Source organism: Lissotriton vulgaris, chromosome 1_1, assembly GCF_964263255.1.
Source record: "Lissotriton vulgaris chromosome 1_1, aLisVul1.2, whole genome shotgun sequence".
Lineage (NCBI taxonomy): Eukaryota > Metazoa > Chordata > Amphibia > Caudata > Salamandridae > Lissotriton > Lissotriton vulgaris.
In genome coordinates this window covers 1,883,543,908-1,883,566,882 of record NC_141685.1, presented here as the reverse complement: position 1 = coordinate 1,883,566,882, position 22,975 = coordinate 1,883,543,908, and the positions used below count along the sequence as shown (strand labels likewise).

Sequence of the window (22,975 nt, the reverse complement as noted above, 5' to 3'; positions counted from 1 at the left end):
GCTACCAGAGACGAATACAGTGGCAATATACAAGTAGTGAAGCTGTTGTTAAAGCACTTGTGCACGAATGTTGACCATGTCAGCATATTTGTATACTTCAAAGAGGTCCGTTCTTCCATACGACAGTGTGAGCATTATTTCCAAACTAGGCATAGGCGTGTCCACTTCTCTTTTTAGCGTCATTGATACATGATTGTTTAATTGCTTGCTACTGAATGAATAACGAATACACCTCTTTCTGAAGACGACCACTGCGGTGAGAGCAATTTTGCTCTAGGTGCTTCAAACATTTTGATTAGACAGGAAATAAATATTCCCTTTTCTCTTTTGCTGCCTTGCTTCGCCTCTCTGAAACGAGGAAGTGACGTCAAGGTCTGGTGGAAAAGAAACAGTCATCCACGTGCGCTTATCCCGCGAGTCAGCTGGCTGGTGTGGACCAATGGGTGCGCGCTTCGTGTAGTTGAGGCCAGGCTGTGACGCGGGTGGGTGGCGCTGAAGAAAGGTAGTGTCAAGGCAGGCTTGGACGGCAGTCAGAGGAGAGCGGACAAAGGTCTGAAAGCACTCAAGGAGCAGGTGAGTGATGTTCAGGTTGTGGGTCTTTTTTCACTCTGCCTTCACTTGACGAGGTGGGGTTGTTACCAGATTTGGGACTTGAAATAGAGCACCTCAGCACCCCCACATTGAAGAGATGCTGTCCAAACGGGCAAAGTTATTGTATTTCGAGGAGTTTTTCTGATTGGTCGGCAGTGTCCAGATTGGCATAATCCACCAGTCCATCCCCAAAAAGTGATTTGGGAACATTTTGCATTGCACTTGATGAATCATCCAAAATGGTCAATGCATGCCACTGGTCGCTTGCTGTGAAAGTGGTAGTGAAACATGCATTTGACGGCGATATTTCTTTAGACTTAAAAAAATAGGTGTTTAATTACGCTCTACGTTGTATGGAATTCGAACCGAAAAAAGGTAACGTTTTGAAATCTTGTCCCGTGGGTTTCTAGAAAATAACTGCATCGGGAGGTCATGGACCCTATATTGTAGCACTAGACTAGAGCCTATTGAGGCGAATTAGTTATACAGAAATGGTTGTCCTGCATACATTGTTATAAATGGGACTGCTGGGGGAGGGGGATTGGGACCCACCCAGTATATTCTGGGGGTCGTGACAGCATGAAGGAGGGGCGTGGTCGGGGTGTCGTGGCGTTAAATAAACGCAGTCTAGTGGTACTGACACAATTTCTGTGCACAATAGCACTATGTGACAGGACGGTTGTCCCAAACTATAATGATTTAAACTGCATCCAAGTAAGGAAAGGGAGCACATGCATCCACTGCAGTGTTGCGATTGAAATGGCCCTGCAGGCATGACCCAAGGACACACTCCGGAGTACCACACTTTCTGTCCTCTGCGTTTGGATCAACAAGGTGTGATGGAGGTGTCTTATTGTCATTTCCATCTGGGTCCAGTACAAGGACCTCACTTAAAGGGCCATCAGCACAGACATTCAACTCTCGGGGGAGCTAGCTAAAGATTACCGCCTTGCTACCAATCCCACTGAAACAAAGACACTAAGGTTGTTGGGACTTCTAGGATAAATTATGATTCGGGGGCAAGATTTCGACTTTCGTAGCCTTTAAAGAGATATGCATGCACACTAAGAATATCGAGTGCAACTGTCTGTGAATGAATGCACCAATAACCATTTCTATTGCATATACTGATGTGTGTTAATATGAAGAGGAGCCCATTTAAGTAACCTTAGAATAATTGGAGGGGGGGTGTTAGGTTCCAAAATGATGCTTTGCAAGTTGCATTCCTCTCCTAGATGTTTATTTATTTACAATTCGCTAAGCTATAGTACAAGGGTTGTAATTTGTGATCTATAAGTAACACAAAGATATGTGTAACAATAACAGAAACGAATTGAGCTGTGTTCACAAAAAACAGTTCAAGGACCTGCTTGTTACAGGCACATTAACCCTCCATGCTATTTTATGATGAGTCCATGTTTGAGTAGTTAACACACAACTCTCTCCAGCAAATGCCTAAACCACCAGAGTTATCTTATTGCATTTATACTCGGGAACTTTCGGAGTTTCAAAAACCTAAACGTGGAAGTTGTCCGTCAGGCTCCACCCCTCATGACTTTAGGGATATTATACAGCTACTTGTACTTCCTGTTCACAGGGAATGTTTTTTCACTTTTTAATGTTTATTTATATGACCAGAAAATTGTATGATGTTGATATATTTCGTCTTTCTTGTATGCCCCAATGATCGTAAATCAAGTTTATTGATGATCATGAACTATGATACAATAATACTGGTTATGAAAATTGTTCACAAGAATAACTGAATAGTTTAATTTTTTTAATCCAAAACTATGGTGTTAGTACTTTATTTCGAGTTGTCACACATTATTTATAACAAATATCACTGTTTTGTAACAACACTAAGCTGCCATTTAACTCGGCCCCTAAATAGTATACAATTTTGTAATTGTTATATATGTGGATGGCTTTTAAGGCTGCTAACTACTTAGGGGATATGTTCTTAATTTGACCTGAAATGACTGGGGCAAACCTCTCCACATTCGCCACCCTTTCTACTTTGTCTCACCACGTCACAGGGAGTGGACTTTGTTTAAAGACAGGTAAAAGAATTTCAATTACTCAAACTTTTCTTTTAATCTAATCCATTAGTCATGTCTTTTAGGGACAGCTAAATATAGTTAACAGCGAACAGTTACAGAGGGTGGCTTGTCACTCTTTTTTTTGCTTTTGGATCTTTCTGCAATTTGCTTTGGTCTTTGTGGCAATTTCAGAAATGTTGGGTGGTGTCTGAAAATAGTCGTGGGCTGTAAGAAAGCGAATATACATTCTAAGGCGATAGGAATCCAACACAGACCCCACACTAACAGATGGGTACCTGTTACCATCATAAGGTTCCAAAGACCGTACATTTCTAATCAGAATTTTGTAAAATACTAGCTCTAACACATGGTAAACTGTATTTCAGGGTAAGTCGTAAATTCCCCGAGATTGGCTAATTGTTTAATAGCTGTGTATCTATAAACTTGAAATCAGCTCTCTACTCTTCTTGATGATAATTTGAAACGACTTCTACCGGAAAATGTATTGTGGACCCTGGTCCATTACTCTGCAAAGTACACATTTTCATTCCATGTAGTGATTAACTGTGAAATTCCGGGGAATGCAAAATGGCTAACGCCTCTCCCCATCGCACGTTATAAAGGCTGCATTTGTAGTATAAAGTATATATTTTTGAAATGCTGAACTCTTCCAGCTTTTTAGACTCTTCCATCTGCGGAGGAGAAATCTGCTAGGAATATTGAGGCAGTGTAATGTATTAATCGAGTTAAGAGGGCAGATCTGCACATGTGACGGACAGTTCCCCCGAAAGACAGACTTGCCAAAGCTAGTGCTTTAGTACCCCAAAAATAGAACCTCTCTACCTCTGTTGGGCTACCCTGACCCTTAAACACTAGCCCTAAGCTTACACCTGATATCGTAATTCTAAGATGGGTAGTTCATCATCATTGTAGCAATGAGCCATTTTGGTAGATTGAAAGAAATAAAACTTTATTTTGTCCACCCTTTTCAAATCCAAATGTTTGCTAGCACGCAATTTGGGGTCTAACTTTAGCAACAGTATTTACAAAAAAATATGTTGATGTAGCTTCATTTCGTCAGTTCACCTAGAGTGTTCTTTACATTTTCCCTCTTCGGCAGTGGCCATAAAATGGATACAAATTCGTTTTTTAAAGAGTGCGAAAGATGAACACACCCAACTTGTCTGATTTCCCCATGTGGGCCATTTAGGGATTTTTGTCTTTAAGGATACCTGTGGATCTACACCCCAAACACTAAAAGTAGATGAACCAGGTTCTTTTAAATGTGATATTTCTGTTTGAAGCAGAGCATTTGACATTATTTGTGGGGCTTGGAGTAGACTTTGATCCCTGTAAAATTTCAGTTGTGCATAGTACATCAGAGATTGTGCAGTGACTAACTCCACTCGGCTAATGCTGACTCCATTTATTCCTTTGAACAAACCGTAAACTGGTTTCTTTGACTTCTTTTGAGTTAAGTCTACAATTTGTATGTTGGTAATGTCTATACTGGCGTTTCTGTTTAAGCTGTGAATTCATCAGACAGAGGATGTCCAGAGGTTGCTCACAAAGTATTACTCGTGAAATTCAAACTAGTATAGGGCCAGGACATTATTTTTAGTAAACACCTCTGTGTCCTGGACTCCTGCTAAGGTCATACCTGGTACTGTTTTCTCGCCCTGTAAGGAGGAGCATTCCACGAGAAACAATGTATGTCTTTAATGGACATAAGCCTACATGTGCATTGAATAGACTCACTGAATTTGTAAGCCAAACAAAGACGCTGCGCGCACGCCCCTCCTATTCTGTAGAACGTGGGTTGCTTACAGGTGTATCCTGTAAACTCCTGCAATGAATTACCAGTAACGAATTAACCCAGATAAACCCAATATGAATATGATCTCTTTTTAGGTCGAGCTGGCGTTGAAGACTCCAGCCAGCGAGTTCTATAGTCACCGTGTTAACTGGCAAGGGAGATAGAGCTGTGCACGAGCCGCTACTGGCCTGTGCACGAGCCGATTCAGCTCTGTGAACGAGCACGTCTCCGGAAGACGTGCTGCGCCCGAGCCGCCTCCCGCTTGTTCTTCTTTTGCCTGCACAGTGCTTGTTCTTATTGATTCCACCACAGAGGCGCCGTTTTGGTTCCACACGCAATAGTGGTTGGAATCTGGCTTTCCTCACTGTACACAAGCCGGGCAATGCTGCTTCCTTCCCAGATGTAACAGTTGGAGGTGGGGAACATCATGGCCACAGTCCCGCCTGACTCTTGTTCCTGCATGCCTCCCGACTTACCTCCGATTAGCCTGAGGCTAGAGGCTGCCCGCTCTGCTCGAGGCTGCGGTGAGTGACTTTTGGCGCTGGCGTCGCTGGTTTATAAACAAGCCTTTTTTTCCTGAATGAACACGCCTCTATGTCTAAGATGACAGGCGTTAGGCTATTACATTGTTATGACTGTATTTAGGTCTATTTCAAGTGGAAAATGCCCCATTACGAGGAGTGTTCGCAGCGCACCTGTACTTCATCACGGAAAGACTATTCACATGATTACACATCACTGCTGGCAACTAAGTTGAGCTCACGAATGAACGTCTGCTCACTCAGGGTATTGATTAAATGTGAATATTGTAATTCTTAACAGACCGACGTTATTCTGTATGTTGAACTCTGCTATTTACCAATATATTTACTTCCCTGATTCGGCGAATCCATGTGTATTGTAAACAAACATGCATACAATAACACGTAGATTAGGACTTTATTTTTAAAGCACATGTGCATTTGTAAACTCAGCAGGAACGTTTACCATTACTCCTGCTTACTCTACCTCACAATATACGTAAACACACCCTCTGAGTCAGTACAGAACCGTAGCCCTGCAGTGTACCTTAGTCACCCGTGGCTCTGTGTTTTTCCTCCGTTTGAGACTGGTTGTGAGGGGACGGAATAATGTGATGCAAAACAGTGTTCTTCAAAATAGCAACATGGAAATTAGGTTGAAGGTACACGTAGTCCCTGGGCCCTAGCAGCCTGCAGTAGGCTTCCTCTACAGCCCTTCAGCTCATGCTCCCTCCAGAACACATGAAACCCATCTCTAAGAAGGCATTGTGGTGTTTTCAAATAGAAAGTGAAGTAGCAGTTGTCCTTTCACTGTGTATGTGCACCTGAATAATAATTAGCATTTTTACCTTCCAACATCATTGTTAATTAAAACTCAGCAGAGCACTACATACATAAAAACGTATACACTCCAGTGTTGTACAGGGCAGCTCTTCAAGTCACCAACTCCTCACTAAGAGCACACATGTACCAATGGCTGCAGGCTGACATAGTGGATCAATGTTAAAGTCTGGTCTAAACTTGACTTAACATTAGTGGAAGCAGACATGTATCTGTGCATATTCTGAGATTTTTTTGACTGCATTAGGTCTCAAATTGTGACAAAATTTACTGTTTGAGTACACACAGATGTGTTCAGCAGATCAGTGTTTGACTGTCACAAGCTGTCACAGGGCCAGATAAACCTTAAGCAATACTTTACCTAGACCTTGGTCCAGCCCAGGCCAGAGACACATTGCCATTTTGCAGATGGTACATGGTCTTCGTGAAATGAAATACTGATCTCAGCCCTGTTAACTGTTAGCAGTGTCAACTTCATTGTATCGCTATTGACAATAAATGGTGGAGGTGACATCAGTCCGAGCGGATAGACCTGGACAAAATGGGAATGGAGCTTGACCTACTCTTGCCTTTTACAGGAGGTCCCTGCTTTAGTAGATTGGGTTTATGGGGGCTAGAGTTGGGCATCTTTTACTTCCACTCCTCATACTGCACCTTATCTCTACAGATTCTCTTGGAGATACACTGACAGGCGCTCTTAAGGTGGCAGTGTTTGGACGGCTTAAGAATACTCTCGCCAACTACAATATATTGCCACTCTAAAAAAAAAAAAAGTCACAACACAGATTTTCAGTTACTTATGTTACACATCTCTTCACCGAGCTACAACTTACAACAACAAGCATTTGCAATGCAATAGGTCTCGCAGCATTGAAGTTTGAGTTATTAACATTGCATATGACAATGTGTTGCATTACATTTTTAGCAAAGTCTGTATTGGTGTATAAAGATGATTTGCAAGATGATAGCGATGGAGTGGAGGGGATGGATGGATGGATGGATGGATGGAGTGGAGGGGATGGATGGAGTGGATAGGTCTCGTATTTACACTAGTTTATGCTATTGGCATTGTAAATGACAATGCTTTTTATTTATGTTTTGGTTTTAAAACATAAAAGGCATTGTCATTTACAATGCCAATAGCTTAATCTTGCGTACACGCGAGACCTATTGCATTGCAAATGCTTGTTTTTTGTTGTGGATGCTTTTGTGCACACATTTATCTGATGTATGAATTCTGGCTTCTACAGCTACTCCTATTTAGGATAAGTTATACTTCTACCTTACGCTGAATAGCCCATGTGTTAGATTGGTCTACCAGTGTCTAAGCCCCAGGTTGTCTTTTATTTATCTAACCCGCTTTTTCTTCTACTACATACCAATGATGTCCTCTTTGTTCTCTCAGAAAATGTATGGGTTTGCTGTAGTCCGCATTTTACTACATGGCTCCTTTAGCTTGCAAGGCAAATTGAACTTAACATTGCTATTACACGAGATGCAGAAGCATCAGCAGCTACTCAGAAGCTGACACCTGAAACACATTAATGACCGACATAATGTATTCCGAGCTCCCATGTCGTTGTGCCCCTTTGATTTATTCATGTAACACTCAGAATAATATGCAATGTAGAATTCACCGTACCATTTATTCAGTAAACATCCACCCTTTTTTCTTTGCTGTCTATGAAGACCTCAGATCTCTTTGTGACATGGCCAGTATCCCTAATGTCTGCAAAAGACAAAAAAACGCCCCCGTGCCTACTTATTCCAGTTTTATGAAATGCACAGCTAAGCCTCTTTGATGCCTATCCAGGAGGGTCAAGGTCTTTCAGATTCAGCACATACTGTAAAAAGAAAAAGTAGAAAAGCTAAGTAAGGTGTATCGCCAATTTCATTTAGTCTTGTTTCCTTACATTTACGCATTTATTTAAACAGTTTGTGCCCCCAGAAAAGTTGTTATGCCAGAATTCGCTAGCATGTACAATGTTACTTTAGAGCGTGTGCAGAGCACAAACCTCACCTATTCGATATTGTGGGTCTCTAATATTTGCCAGTCCTAACAATGGTTGTCAGGCTCAAGGTTTCCCTGTATGAGAACAAAATACTCTGCGCTATTGATTTCCTGCCTGTTTTGAGATCTTTAGATGAGATTTTGGATGGGGGCCTGTCACATGCTGTTGTGTTTTTACTGATAACAGTTTGCATTGTAACACTAAAAGTAATCATACTTTTGTTTCTCTCCTAGGGATATGGCAGGCATGGCACCGGCGCATTCGGTGTGCGCTTTCGCCATTTGTATATTGATGATTTCGGAACTTATCTTGGCCAACAGAAGTTACTATGATATCTTGGGGGTGCCTAAAAATGCTTCTGAGCGCCAAATAAAGAAAGCTTTTCACAAATTGGCCATGAAATACCACCCTGACAAAAATAAGAGTCCTGATGCTGAATCAAAATTTAGAGAAATTGCAGAAGGTAAGTTGTTGCTTTTGTACACTATTAGTTTATTTACTAATTATTGAAGTTGTCTGAAATTGAGTGGGTTTAAACAAGTAAATGCTACTTTGAAAGCTTGCAACTCTGCGCTTTTGTGAGTGAGATAATTACATTGTGTTGGTTAAAATATGCACATTGTTAAAGTGGGATTTTCAATATGTAAAGAGAATAACGCACTTGATGATATGACTAGGGAACAGACCAATATGTAAAGCACAAAAATCAATAAAAATTCAACAGGTTCAATTTATTAATGAAATTACAATATCAATTTATAAAAACACAATCAATACAATGTATCATTAAAAATACACAAACGTATGTATGAAAGAAATATTCGTGACACAAATTATACAAGAAAATGCATAAAAAACATAGGTGGCGAACAATGCAAGTTATCGACGCGCGTTTCGGCGTTAACAGAACGCCTTCATCAGGAGCCACATTCAATCTGAAAAACATGTTTTAAAAAGAGTTTAGAGACAACTCTAGATCATAAAAAACTTGTGACGAATAAACAATAATTTAAAACATGTCATCGTGCTTACATAACAAGGAAATCCCTACAAGAAGCAGCTACCAATTGTAGCTGCGACTGATACAAACTAATTAATGTATATTTGAGCAGTAATACAACCCCTCGATATATTATTATAACAAGCGAGGGGGGGTGGGGGGAGGAAAGTTTGGAATATGTTCAGTCTGAGCGACATCAGAATATCTGTTAGTTTTCAACTAACAGTTATAGATTGTGTATAAAATACTGTTGTTTGCAGTTATTCTATCCGTTAGATGGTATATTTCTGGACATAACCTCTACTCTAGCTTCTTACCTATTGAACACGAGATGGGTGTTCTCTATAAGTTCTAGATAACATCCGGCATCTGTTTCCTTAGCGGTATTCTAAGTCACCTGGTTAAAAGTATAGGTTTGAAAAAGATGTATTTATTAGCCATATGTATCACTATAAATCAAATTTTTACGGACAATTACAATCCATTTATCGCACTTCTAGAAATTAGTGTATTCTAATTCAGTTTTCTGGTTTTTTACTTATTTTGTATAGGTTTGTTCCGTAGGTATCTCTTTTATTTTTTCCCCCATAGAGCAAAATTTGTTATGGGGGTTTACGGCAAAGATGGACACCCCTATGTCACATTTTCTCAGAATAGATGGAGATATCAAAAAAATCTCTTCCACACTGGGCAAATAGTCACACATAACAGTCGAATGGTTGATGTGGCTAATGCTTACCATATATTTTCAAAGGTGTGTCAGTGTCGTAGCGAACACTACCCAGAAATCCTCTGTAATGCCGGTGTAGTTAAAAACGTGCTAAAAATAAAGGGCACATACCATGACTATCGAGCAAGTCATAAATGATAATTAACTTCAAAGCAGCATTATAACTTGCTTACCGAAAACAGTCGAAAGGCGAGCCTTGGCTTCAACCTGTCAAGCGCCAAAAGGTCACAGTGTCTCGCAGCCGTTGGTATATATGTGTCGGTTCCTAAGAGGGTTGTGGAGCGTAAACAGTTATCGTTCTACAAAAAGGTGCTACAGCTCATAGAACTCATCTGGCAGATAAACTAAATGCTGCTCGTTAACTTGCTTACCGGGGATAAAAGCAATGCGAACCGTAACTTCAACCCGTTTGACGCCGGGGATGTTTCTGTCTCTTTAGCGACGTCTCACAGCCGTTGGTTAACACGTGCTTCTTCCTAAGACGAATTTAAAGCCTGACTCAGTTATTCAAATTTGCGGCGCCGACACCTCAAGTTAACTACAAAAAGGCGGCAGGGCATTTCCAAGCTAATTGCTTACCGAAAATGGATAGAGTCTGGTCCGTGACTTCAACCTGCGGGCGCCGCGCCAGAGGTCTTGATCGGCGTCCCGCAGCCGTTGGAAAAGGATAGATGGCCAGTCGGGTGGGCGGTCCTGCTTTAAATACCCGGATATGGATTTAGCCACGGGTCTTAAAGGGCAAGTAACCGTTACTTTGCCTGGCAGGTCGATTCAAACACGCCTGACAGAGCACAGATCTGCCATCAATACCAAGAAATTAAATGCACCTCTAGTTAAACATTTCTTAGAGGCTCAGCACAAACCAGATGATATCTATTGGAGAGTGCTAGAAAAAATTAAACTTGCTGATAACAAAGGTGGATGTGCTATTCGCAAGAAACGCGAAGTTTTTTGGATATTTGTTCTGAATACCTATAAGAAGGGTTTAAACAATGAGATTCCGTGGGAGAATGCCATCTTTTAATGCCCTATGTTCTCTCTTTCGAAATTCAGTTTTCCAGCTTCCATAAACCTGTCCCCACGTTCTAAATTCCCCACATTGTGCTCTCACGCACTACCTTGAAATGAACAATTACGTCCGTTGACTTTCATTTGATCATTGAGCTGATTGATCAATTTTCATGGATCTTTATTAACTTTACCCCCTTTGTCGGTAGGCACATGACAACCAAGTAGTCATGACTTACATGTATACACCGCAACCGGTGTACCTGAGCCAGGCAAAGTAACGGTTACTTGCCCTTTAAGACCCGTGGCTAAATCCATATCCGGGTATTTAAAGCAGGACCGCCCACCCGACTGGCCATCTATCCTTTTCCAACGGCTGCGGGACGCCGATCAAGACCTCTGGCGCGGCGCCCGCAGGTTGAAGTCACGGACCAGACTCTATCCATTTTCGGTAAGCAATTAGCTTGGAAATGCCCTGCCGCCTTTTTGTAGTTAACTTGAGGTGTCGGCGCCGTAAATTTGAATAACTGAGTCAGGCTTTAAATTCGTCTTAGGAAGAAGCACGTGTTAACCAACGGCTGTGAGACGCCGCTAAAGAGCTAAAGAGACAGAAACATCCCCGGCGTCAAACGGGTTGAAGTTACTGTTCGCATTGCTTTTATCCCCGGTAAGCAAGTTAACGAGCAGCATTTAGTTTATCTGCCAGATGAGTTCTATGAGCTGTAGCACCTTTTTGTAGAACGATAACTGTTTACGCTCCACAACCCTCTTAGGAACCGACACATATATACCAACGGCTGCGAGACACTGTGACCTTTTGGCGCTTGACAGGTTGAAGCCAAGGCTCGCCTTTCGACTGTTTTCGGTAAGCAAGTTATAATGCTGCTTTGAAGTTAATTATCATTTATGACTTGCTCGATAGTCATGGTATGTGCCCTTTATTTTTAGCACGTTTTTAACTACACCGGCATTACAGAGGATTTCTGGGTAGTGTTCGCTACGACACTGACACACCTTTGAAAATATATGGTAAGCATTAGCCACATCAACCATTCGACTGTTATGTGTGACTATTTGCCCAGTGTGGAAGAGATTTTTTTGATATCTCCATCTATTCTGAGAAAATGTGACATAGGGGTGTCCATCTTTGCCGTAAACCCCCATAACAAATTTTGCTATATGGGGGAAAAAATAAAAGAGATACCTACGGAACAAACCTATACAAAATAAGTAAAAAACCAGAAAACTGAATTAGAATACACTAATTTCTAGAAGTGCGATAAATGGATTGTAATTGTCCGTAAAAATTTGATTTATAGTGATACATATGGCTAATAAATACATCTTTTTCAAACCTATACTTTTAACCAGGTGACTTAGAATACCGCTAAGGAAACAGATGCCGGATGTTATCTAGAACTTATAGAGAACACCCATCTCGTGTTCAATAGGTAAGAAGCTAGAGTAGAGGTTATGTCCAGAAATATACCATCTAACGGATAGAATAACTGCAAACAACAGTATTTTATACACAATCTATAACTGTTAGTTGAAAACTAACAGATATTCTGATGTCGCTCAGACTGAACATATTCCAAACTTTCCTCCCCCCCCCCCCTCGCTTGTTATAATAATATATCGAGGGGTTGTATTACTGCTCAAATATACATTAATTAGTTTGTATCAGTCGCAGCTACAATTGGTAGCTGCTTCTTGTAGGGATTTCCTTGTTATGTAAGCACGATGACATGTTTTAAATTATTGTTTATTCGTCACAAGTTTTTTATGATCTAGAGTTGTCTCTAAACTCTTTTTAAAACATGTTTTTCAGATTGAATGTGGCTCCTGATGAAGGCATTCTGTTAACGCCGAAACGCGCGTCGATAACTTGCATTGTTCGCCACCTATGTTTTTTATGCATTTTCTTGTATAATTTGTGTCACGAATATTTCTTTCATACATAAGTTTGTGTATTTTTAATGATACATTGTATTGATTGTGTTTTTATAAATTGATATTGTAATTTCATTAATAAATTGAACCTGTTGAATTTTTATTGATTTTTGTGCTTTACATATTGGTCTGTTCCCTAGTCATATCATCAAGTGCGTTATTCTCTTTACATATTGTTCATTTCCCTGCTTTACAAATCCAGTAACTGAACAGGGGGTCCTTGTTGTTCACATTAAAGTGGGATTTTCTCCATGGATTTCATCTTATAAGTTTCCCCACACCACCTTTATTTCTGCTGTTTTCAATTAAGATTTGTGCTAGTCTCTTCTATTATAGTTCAGAACCGTATTACACACCTTCCAATCTAATGTGTGTGTGTATGTGTGTATATATGTGTGTGTATATGTATATGTATGTGTGTGTGTGTGTGTGTGTGTGTATATATATATATATATATATATATATATATATATATGAAAAAAGGATCCCAACCGCTTCTTGTAGCTGTTTAAGCAGGCGCAGACCTCCTCTCCACCAGTAAATCAGATGTCAGATGTTTAAATCATCAAAGAAGCCATCACACACTAGTCAAAGTGCCAGCAGTGCATATTTATTTTAGAGTGTGTCAGAGCAAATGCCCTCCCTGACACGTTTCGCTCCGCGAACGGAGCTTGGTCACATGACGCGTCAGGAGTAGGCAGTGCATTAAATGGTAATTAAAAGCCCAAGCGCCTGAAGAAATAGGACGCATGGGTAACACAACAAAGCAAACAAGCAGTAATGCAAAGAAATATTCGCAGTAAAAGCTCAAAATACCTTGAAATATTAAGCAAAGAGACACCATTCAAGCATAGTGCTTAAGTATGAAAAAAGACCAGGTGTGACAATGTAAACAATCATATACAGGTTAACTCCATTTCGGTAAAAAAAACGTTTACAATGACATCATCATCTGTTGGAGTATGGAATATAACCCACAACATATGCATGCCTTGTTTCCTTTTCTATAATTTCATAAAAAAGTATATCATGAAGAAATATATATTGCAAGTGCAAGATGTGGTTATAAAACCACATATGCAGGCCTAAGATAGAAGAAGTGTAAATCATCACCTCTTATAAACCAATGTCTCAAAGTGCTTGAATGCTAAAGTGCAAGTGCTTAAAAAATCATCATATTCAGATGTTCGATACATGGAATAACTTAGGCGAGAGGAAACTCATTTGAAAACCTTCAAACGAAAATTATGATTACCACTGAACACTAGTAAGTACTTATCAAGTGCATATAAACATGTATTCAGCAAATACATTGAAAGTAAAACATTAGGGAAATGTATATCAAACAAAGGTTAAGAATATACACACACATTTTATAGAAAATGATGTAATTCATCAAAAGCATTTAAACCGTTCGGAGATCTAGTGTCAAGCGGTAAGATGAAAAACGCTTCTCTTTGACGTAACAATTTCTCACGGTCACCACCCCTGACCGGATTAGCTACAGAACACAATAAAGTATGTTTCAGATTTTTCATATATATATATATATATATATATATATATATTTAAAGTTGTGCTCATCCTTTCCAATTTAATATAATATTATTGCTGGAGAATCTATAATTCTATATTATGCAGTGTGTACTGTTCTTTCCTGTTCAGGAGTCTTGATTGCCATTTCCGCTATTAAAAGGAATGTAATAGTAGTCATCGTCTGGTCTTATTATTCATAGACTTGATAGTAATTTCATAGACTTGATAGTAATGTCCCACTCAGCCTCCCTGTCATTGTCTCTTGTATGTAAAAAAGTTCTATCTTCTTTAGACATTGGAGAGTTAACACTGATCTCTACAGAAAACACATTAGGAGAATCATTGTTACAACCACACTTTTTCCACTCTGCATTATAACTTTCAGGTTTCCCTGTTTCGAGTTGCCTGTTATCACTGCAGCTGCTCCATTTGAATGCTCTAACCAACGCCATCTATTTTCATAAGTCAATTTTGCAGCGCCTTAGAACACTTGCATTGTTGTTTTTCTGTTTTAAAATGATTGTTGCATTCCTGATCTCTCTGTTAATTTATTCTTCACTAATATTCTTAGCCATGTTTTTTGTGTATATGTATATATTTCTGCTTACAATTTTTTGTGTGCATTTCTTACTGTTGCATTGAAACTGATCTGCATGTTTGTATCTATTTTTTCATGCCATCTTCTGCAGCTGATGGTACATTGCATTATGGGAAGACCTTCTGCTTGTTTTGAGAAGTCGGTATATTATTTAGGGTGGATGGTAGTTCATCACAAGTAATAGTCACTAACTTTTTATGTTCAGTCAAAGGTTTCTGTAATTTTAACCTGAGCTCAATCCCTGGTAGCTGTGGCACAGAGCAGACCGACTTAATGGAAGGAAAATATGTAAAACATTTAAAGGTACCAAAACGGTTATATATAAAAAACCACAGCACAATAAAACAACCACAAAAAAAACACTCCAGTTTTTAAAAATCGAGAAAAATCTATTAATCAAAATGACACAAACAACAAAAATCCATTAATAGAAGTCACAAGTATATTTTGGAGATTTAAGTGAAAATAGAGCCGCAAAGCGCCATTCGTAGTCATGTCGTGGTAAGAGAGGGAACTTGTTGTGAATTGACGTAGCAGTGGAGGACAATTATGCAGCAGTGTTGCCTAAATTAAGTGCCAAAAACCGGAAAGTCATGCAGCATATTATGTGGCAATATCTCGCTATTTTGTCACGTCAATGAACTTTGATAATAAAGTGATCCCAGTGCTTTACAAAATGCAAAGGCTTCTTAAGAAAGATATCATGCACATTTTTTCCAGATCATGTTTAAAATGTTATGAATCTGCAAATAGTAATTTTTCTATTGCATGGAATCGCAGGAATATTTTATTAACACTGCCTCCTCTAGCACCCATAATAAAGTAGTTTGTCTAAATATACAATGTAACATTTAGCTGAAAACGCCGTCTGTATGCACTTGTCTGCAATAAAAGGTGTGTCTCTATTATTCTGTGTCCCAGATCTGCTTTAGAGTTGTTCTTTGCTTTGGGGTTTCTGCTGTGTCCACACTGTGGACCTCTAATAGCATTTATTTCCAACAAGAAAGGGCTTTCCATACAGACTATCCCTTGGCATTTGTCTAAAGTGTGTGTAAGATTTAAGTCCTCATACCTTTAAAAACACGAAACCATGTTCGTCGTTTTTCTGTACTCAAGGACTCTGAAATAATTGCTGTTTTTAAGACCGTGTCTGTGGTGTAAAATGAATTTGCCCAAAAATCAACATCTGAAAGATAACCAGTTACCCTTGGAAAGTTGCCTGCCTCTGTGCAGCACCACTCCTGGCACGTTTTCTTAGTAACTTTGCATTTGTTTGAGCTGCACATTTTCTAATAGTCCTGAAGAGGGTGGAATTTCCTGCATTAGCGTTATCTTGGATATCCGGTTGTAAAACAAACTCAAGAGAGACCAATTAGCTCATTATAAATATTTGTTTTTTTTGCTATGCAGACCTATGTGGTAAGCTTTTTTTCTGGAATATAACATAACTGTTCTTAGATCGAAGGTTTTGTCGGTATCCATTGTTGGAAGGTCTGCATCCGGTCGGTTTCATTTCATTTTGTCTATGGTAAAAAGATTTTGCCTTAAGCAAGTCATTCCACTTCCCCAGCTTGCCTCCCAATCTACCTCATTGCTGGTGGTTGAGCTCTAAGGCCGGCCTGTTTCTCCATTTTTTTTTTTTTTTCTGGCAACCAAACAATACCTGTGTTTTTGTATCTAGGGGGGTGTCTGGGAAGGGAGCTATTCTAGTCAGTAGTTGTCGCTTTGTTTTTTTTCCCACCACGTGTGCCAAACGGGTCTACCAGCACGGCTGCCTAGTTGTGCATACTATACATTTAGCTCAGGAGAGGAGTTTTTTAGGTTTCGACCTGGCTGGAGCACTGCGAAGCAGTGCCCCGCCCAGGCGAAAGCTATTGTTTACAATATGGGGGACTTGAATCCGCCCCTTCTTCCATTGGCTAGCTCCATAAATGGAGGCTAGCCATTGGAAGAGATTGGCTGTCAATCAGCTTTCCCCGTGAAAACGCGATTCGGGGGCGTTTCCGTGTCTTTTTTAAGTCACGCCCACTCCTCTTCCCATTGGCTGGAATTTTACCTTCCAGCCAATGGGAGGGGGAGAGCACGAAAAACACGCCCCCGAATCTGCCGGCCTGGGACACCCCCGTGACGTCACTTCCCGGGCCGCGCTGTGATTGGCTGCGGGCCCGGGACCTGACTTGTTTTTATAGCCGATACCTCGGCTGCTTCAGCGGGTCTGGGGTTTTGGCCAACTAGTTATTAGTTAAATATGTGGTGTGGCAAGCACTGAAGTTGTTGATCAGAAGGGACAGAGCATGTGATCGGGTTATTGAGCAGGCGTGGCACTGAAGGGTCGATCAGAAGGGACAGAGCAGGTGATCGGGTTATTCAGCAGGCGCTGGGGGGTCGATCAGAAGGACAGAGCAGGATCTGGCGGTTTGTCGTCAGGTGCTGCTGGGGTTATTGCAGTAAGGGCTGGTGATAATATTGTATCAGGTGGCGGTCAGTGCAACAGCATTCGAGTGGGCGCGGTTGGTCTGTGGCTTGGTGCTGCAAGCGCGGGTTTCCTGCAGCCGAGTGCAGGTGGATACTGGCGGTGCTGATCCGTCCTGGTGCTCCCGCAGCAGGTGGTGTTGTTTGTGGTGCTGCAGTCGCCGCTGTGATTAAGAGGTATAGTGGGTGCTTCCCCACGGGCACAGCAGGTGTAGTGGGCGCGTTGTGCCCCCAGCATCGCTTCCGGATCTGGTGCCTCTGCCCTGCTCGGTCCCCTTCAAATGGACTATCTTTTCCATCTTACCTTTCCCAATCAGCTCGCCCTGTCCAATAAGGTTGCGCAGGCCCCGCCCGCGAGCGCTCCTATAGGCTGAGGCGGAACGGGTGGGCGGGCCGAGAGAGGTGGGCTCGCGCTGGGCCGCTGCAAGGCTGAGGGAGACTTCAGTCTGCGCGCGGGAGGTGGCGTGAGCTGCTGCCGGCCGGGCTGGGAGCGGAGCGGGCATCCCAGGAGGAGCGAAGCAGAGGAGCTCGTGGAGGACCGTAGCCCGTCCGCGGGAGATGTGAGTGGGGCCCTCGGGGAGGGGGGGGGGGGGGCGCGCAGCCGGGGGATGCTCGGGAGCTGCAGGGGGAGCCCTGCGGGGGCACTGGGACTATTGCCGAGACTGGGAGTGCTGGCCCTGGGCTCAGCCGCCGCCAGAGGTAAGATGCGGGATGGAGGTGGGGTGGGATGCTTCTGAGACCCTTGCCCGTCCGTGCTGAGGGGCCCATGTGCCTCTACATCCCATGTTCGTCAGTGTCCGGCTTTACGTGTATGCGCCCCTGCAGCCCATGCACTTCTATGCCCCCGCATCCTCACCTGTGTCATTGCTACCAAATTGCCCCATGTGTCCCTGCATTGTATACATGTGCGCCATGCCATCCTATACTCATTCACACACCCTACAAGATTCTAATCGCCTGTACACGCTGTACTGTAGCACATGCATCTAACCAAAGTATACTCCTCGCCCAGGGCCTCTCTGTGACCCTGCACCCCATGGCCTCTGTCGGTCGTGTGTCTCGCTCCCTTATTCCACTAGTCTCCATGTCCCTGCATCCCATGTCGCTCGCTGCTTTACATCCCCTGCTACTCCGTACACCCCATTCCATGACCCCTGTGACCATTTACTCCAAGCCTTTAAATGTCCCTTCAATCATGCCACCTGTTTCCACGACATCCAATTCCAATCTGTGCCCTTTAATTCCGAGCCATCTGTGCCTCTTCATTCCCTGCCCTCTGTGCCTCTTCATTCCCTGTCCCTCTGTGCCACTTCAACCCATAACCCTCTCTGCCCGTCTACTCAACCCTCGGTTCACTCAGGACCCCTCACCCCAACTCCTCTGCAGCACGAGTGAGCCTAAACCTAACTCTAGTCTCCTCTTAAAAGACGTTCAGTCCCAGCTCCGTGTCCCCCCAGAGACCTCCCTTTACTCGCCAGTGTCACAGACCCTCTACAGCACCCAAGCCAGCATCCTACTCCTGCCACGGCACCCTATACCACCATAACTCAAGAGAACCCTTCAAACTCTCCTACACCATTGAGACACCTTGACCTCCGCTTCAGCGCTCAAGAACCCCATCACCAAAGACTCTCCTCTCAACCACACCTGCAGCACCCGAGATGCACCAATAACCCAAAATCACCCAAGAGAGCGTTTCAGTTCTTCCTGCATCCCCCCAAAACACACAGTGAATCAACACTGCATCAGCACCCAAAGGACTCGCTCAAACACTCCTGCAGCGCCTAGAAGATCTTCTTGACAATACACCCTTCAGCACCCGAGAGGCACCGATAAACCTTTCGGCAGCTTGGTGGACTCCATGTGCTAGATCACAGCTTTCCAAACTATTTGGCGCGACACATTACTGTGTCGCGCCCCAGCCGTAGGTGTGTCGCGGGAAGAGATGCCTTCTGCCGGCAATCGGCAGAGTCGAGCTGCAGGGGCTCTTAGAAGGGGCGAAACAACAACAAAGCCCCATTAACATGCACAAGGTCTTTAACGACCTGTGAAGTGCTGGAGTGCGGTTATGAGCGGGCCCGGGATGCCACACACGAGGGGGGAGGGAGGGGATTGAGTGGGGGCTGAAGCCCTGTGATGCCAATAGGGGGGGGAGGGGATTGCATCATCTGCATTATTTGTCGATCCTGCATATCTTCGTATAACAAGCATTTACAATGCAAGGCGAAACCGTTGCATTGTAAATGCTTGTTCTTTTTCTTGCTTACCACTCTACCCCGAATAACCCCTTTAAAAAAGAAATTATATTACTGTAAGAGCTTGTTTCTAGAGGAATGCGAAGGTTCTAGGGCCAGAGTATGTCTTAAAATTTGATTTAACAGGAGTTCTTTACCTGTCTACTAGGTAGCGAAGATCCCGAATTGACAAGACTTACTACATTGATAATATCGTTATTTTGGTTAATTACCAAATAGACCAGGGCAGGGTTAAGTAAACTGAGGAGGTTGTAACGGTGTTGAGAAAACAAATTCACAATTAGTGGTGGTTCTGAAGTGATGACTTATGTAACCTAATTATACTCCTACTTTCTTGCTTCTTCCTGAGAATATTTAAAACTCTTGTCATTCTAGTTCTTTTAGATAGGTATAATTTTATTTTCGTTTTATATCTTCTGGCTGTGTGTACACAATTTTTGGGTAAAGTGTTTGTAGCATCAGAAAATGTTTTACTCACAAAGGGTGAATGTATTGCAAGTGCTTGTTAATTCTATGGAGAATTCCTCTCCCATGAAACTGATTGTTCATATTTGTCTTTTTTGCAGCCTATGAAACCCTTTCGGATGATAACAAAAGAAGAGAGTATGACCAATTTGGTCATGAATCTTTTACAAGAGGAGGCAAGGAAAGCACATTCCAGCACCCATTTAACTTTAACTTTGATGATATGTTTAAAGACTTTGATATTTTTGGTGATGACTTAAATACACGCACCAAGAAACATTTTGACAACCATTTTCGGAGTCATCGTGAAGCTCATAGCAAGCAACGACACAGCTTCCAAGACTTTTCTTTTGGCGGTGGACTATTTGATGATATGTTCGAGGACGTGGAGAAAATGTTTACATTTGATGGGTTTGATGGTGCACATAGACGCACTGTGCGGACTGACAGCAGTTTCCATGGGTCAAGCAAGCACTGCCGGACAGTGACTCAGCGCAGAGGAAACATGGTCACTACTTACACAGACTGTTCTGGACAGTAGCTGTATCTTCTATTTATCCTTTGTTGTGTGGTGATTCAGAGAAAGCTAATGGTTCTCTACAAGCTTGTTTTAATTGCTAGATGTTTAACCCATAGGCACTTAAACTAATTCAGAATAGTGCAAAGCCATGCCAATGAGTGCAGTGTCACTTCATATCTTTTTTGGGTAAGGCTAATTGAACATAAAGAACCGCGTTTGCCTGTAGTATTGAAAGCGTTCTACATTGTTCTAAGTCGAACAGGAGAATGATGCAACTACTTCAGATGTTGGCTATCTAATACTGGTGGAATGATAGCTAGGAACAAGATGTTCCTCTAGTAAACTAAAATCATATTGTCTGCTCATTGCTGTCCTTTCCCAAGTTATTAATCTGTTAAAATGTGTGTGTGTCAGAGCCCCATTTGCTTTAAGATATTTTTATTTAATTTCTGCTGCTTGGTGAAATGACGCAGCCATCAGTCCTCACGGTGAAGGGCTGCTTAGATTTGAGACTTTGTTCTCAACGTACCACTGTTTTTTTTCCTGGGGTTCATTGTAATCTGTATAGTAATAGAACGCCAGCAGTTAAGGGCTAACATTTTGTACTTCCAGTTTAAAGGCACTTTGGTGTTCTATATCGGAGACAGCAATATTGTGTCACCTTGAGAAAAAAAAAGTTATATGGATCCTGCAAACGGATTTTAGTGGTTGAACTTTGCAGCAGTTGGTGACAGAACAGTACAAAGTAGCCCAGTAATTTATTATTGTTTTTCTGTTGGTGCTTAACATTTCGCTTTCATTTTTAACTTTTATCAAAAACCAAAAAAGAACAAGGAGGACACAACTTCCTCATGATCCCATTTTAGTGAATTTGTAACTATTGTTCTGGTTTAATTCTTTTGCAGGTCCTTTGAAATCTGTTTTATCTAGCATGTAAAGATGGATGGCGTTCAAACAATATTGCAAATTTGCGTAAATAGAATAATAACTTGTGATTTTAAATGCCAAAGATCGAAGTCTTTCAAGCAGCCATCAGATCATCAGCCACTGCACATCAAAACTATAAAATATTAATGTGAAATATTGGGTAAAATGGGTTTGAAACCCAGTGGCTTAATGCTATTGTTCGGTTTTGAAAACGAACAAAGCATAATAACTTCTTCCTCATGCCAATTGATATTCCTGGGACTTGACGTTGTCTAGTTGCCACTTGCCAATTTTTTTGTTTGCACTTACCTAGATATATCTTTTTTGGCACAAGAACATTAGTGTGAAATGAACTTTATTTCATAGACGATACAACATGCATCCTAAGTTAATGTGAGATCTTAATCTATCGAATATAGTGTTCTGGAGTGGTGTTGGCAACACACCAACATTTTGTGCCTGGAACTAAGATTTTAATGGGTGACTCCTCTGCACTGTTGCGGTGGTTTGTTTTATACATTGTGCCAGCTTTGTAATTGCAACAGATATCCGGAGGAGTTAAACAGTTTACTTCACATCTACATTTGAAATATTCTAAACACTGTTTCAATATTAGCCATAATAAATACATAGATAACTTGTATATTATAGACTTGGATCGCAAGACTTTTCTATTTTTATAAAACGTGTAATATAGCCACTGAATAATTAGATTGTTTTTTTTTTTTAACACCTTGGCTGCTAGGTGTTTTCCCCCCCTGTGCTGGAAATTGCACTTCTGCTTTATTCATGACGAGCTCAGCTCGTCATCAGCACAGCTCAACTGTGCATCATGACGAGCTGAGCTCGTCATCAGCATCGAAAGGGTTAATACACACAATTGTCCAAGCATTCTTTGTAATAGCCAGAAACATTTTCTTCTTTCCTGGATCCATTTTTTCATATTAGTTTTCTTTTCTTTAAATGCATTGTCCTATTTATCTTTGCAGCCTCCGTTTGAACCCCAACTAATACCTCATTCTTTTAAAGCTGCCAGCAATTTCTGTTCCCCTTGAGAAAAAACGTGCAATATTTTTGAGAAAACTAATGTAATGTGCTGTTTTTGTGTATACACAATGTATTTGTCTTGCGTGTTCACTTTCTGTGCTGTCATATGTATGTTAAATCTTTCAGCACTTTTCAGAGCATATAGTACTCCATATGAATCCTATGGATGAATATGTCAAAATGGCACCCATCGTGTTTATTTCGTGAAACACGAGTGGAATATTAATGTACAATAAAGTTTTTGGAAAATTGTTTTGGGTTTACATTTCCAGTGTATGCTAGCTATCTCAAAACTGTAATTCCTCCAGCTCTAGTGTGACTGACCTGTATTCTTGCAATGCTATTTGCAGCGCTAAAGAGTTCAAACGAAAGCGGTTGCTATTTGAAGAAAAGTCATCTCTGTATATCAGTTACATTGCAGCATGATATAGTTAAGCCAAGGCTTTTAGGATGTTTCTCGCTTTCACTAATAGAGTAGTGATGAGATGGATTACGTTCTGTTATGTAAAATTTGCCTTTATCAGTGGTAGCAGTTTGGCAGTGGTCAGGCCTTGCTGTAAAGAGCTTGAATAGTTATTGTTCTTTTCTGAATCCAATAGCGTTTGAGTTGAGCAAAGTAGAGGCAGTACATCCAGATTAAGG

At 41.5% G+C, this 22,975-nt stretch overlaps 1 protein-coding gene across 2 annotated transcripts; it reads left to right on the top strand.

The window, feature by feature from the left end:
• The first annotated feature begins 456 nt into the window (after nucleotides 1-456).
• DNAJB9 (DnaJ heat shock protein family (Hsp40) member B9) lies at nucleotides 457-22,585 on the top strand. Of its 2 annotated transcripts, XR_015295582.1 has the most exons (4): nucleotides 457-573; nucleotides 8,056-8,285; nucleotides 19,941-22,046; nucleotides 22,127-22,585. XR_015295582.1 is itself a non-coding variant. In XM_086919422.1 (3 exons), exons 2-3 carry the CDS (start codon nucleotides 8,060-8,062, stop codon nucleotides 20,378-20,380), a joined length of 666 nt encoding a protein of 221 aa, XP_086775548.1. In that variant the 5' UTR covers nucleotides 459-573; nucleotides 8,056-8,059; the 3' UTR covers nucleotides 20,381-22,585. The 2 variants fall into 2 exon arrangements, 1 of the variants encoding a protein (XP_086775548.1); XM_086919422.1 differs by having other exon boundaries at nucleotides 459-573; nucleotides 19,941-22,585.
• The last annotated feature ends 390 nt before the right edge of the window (nucleotides 22,586-22,975 follow it).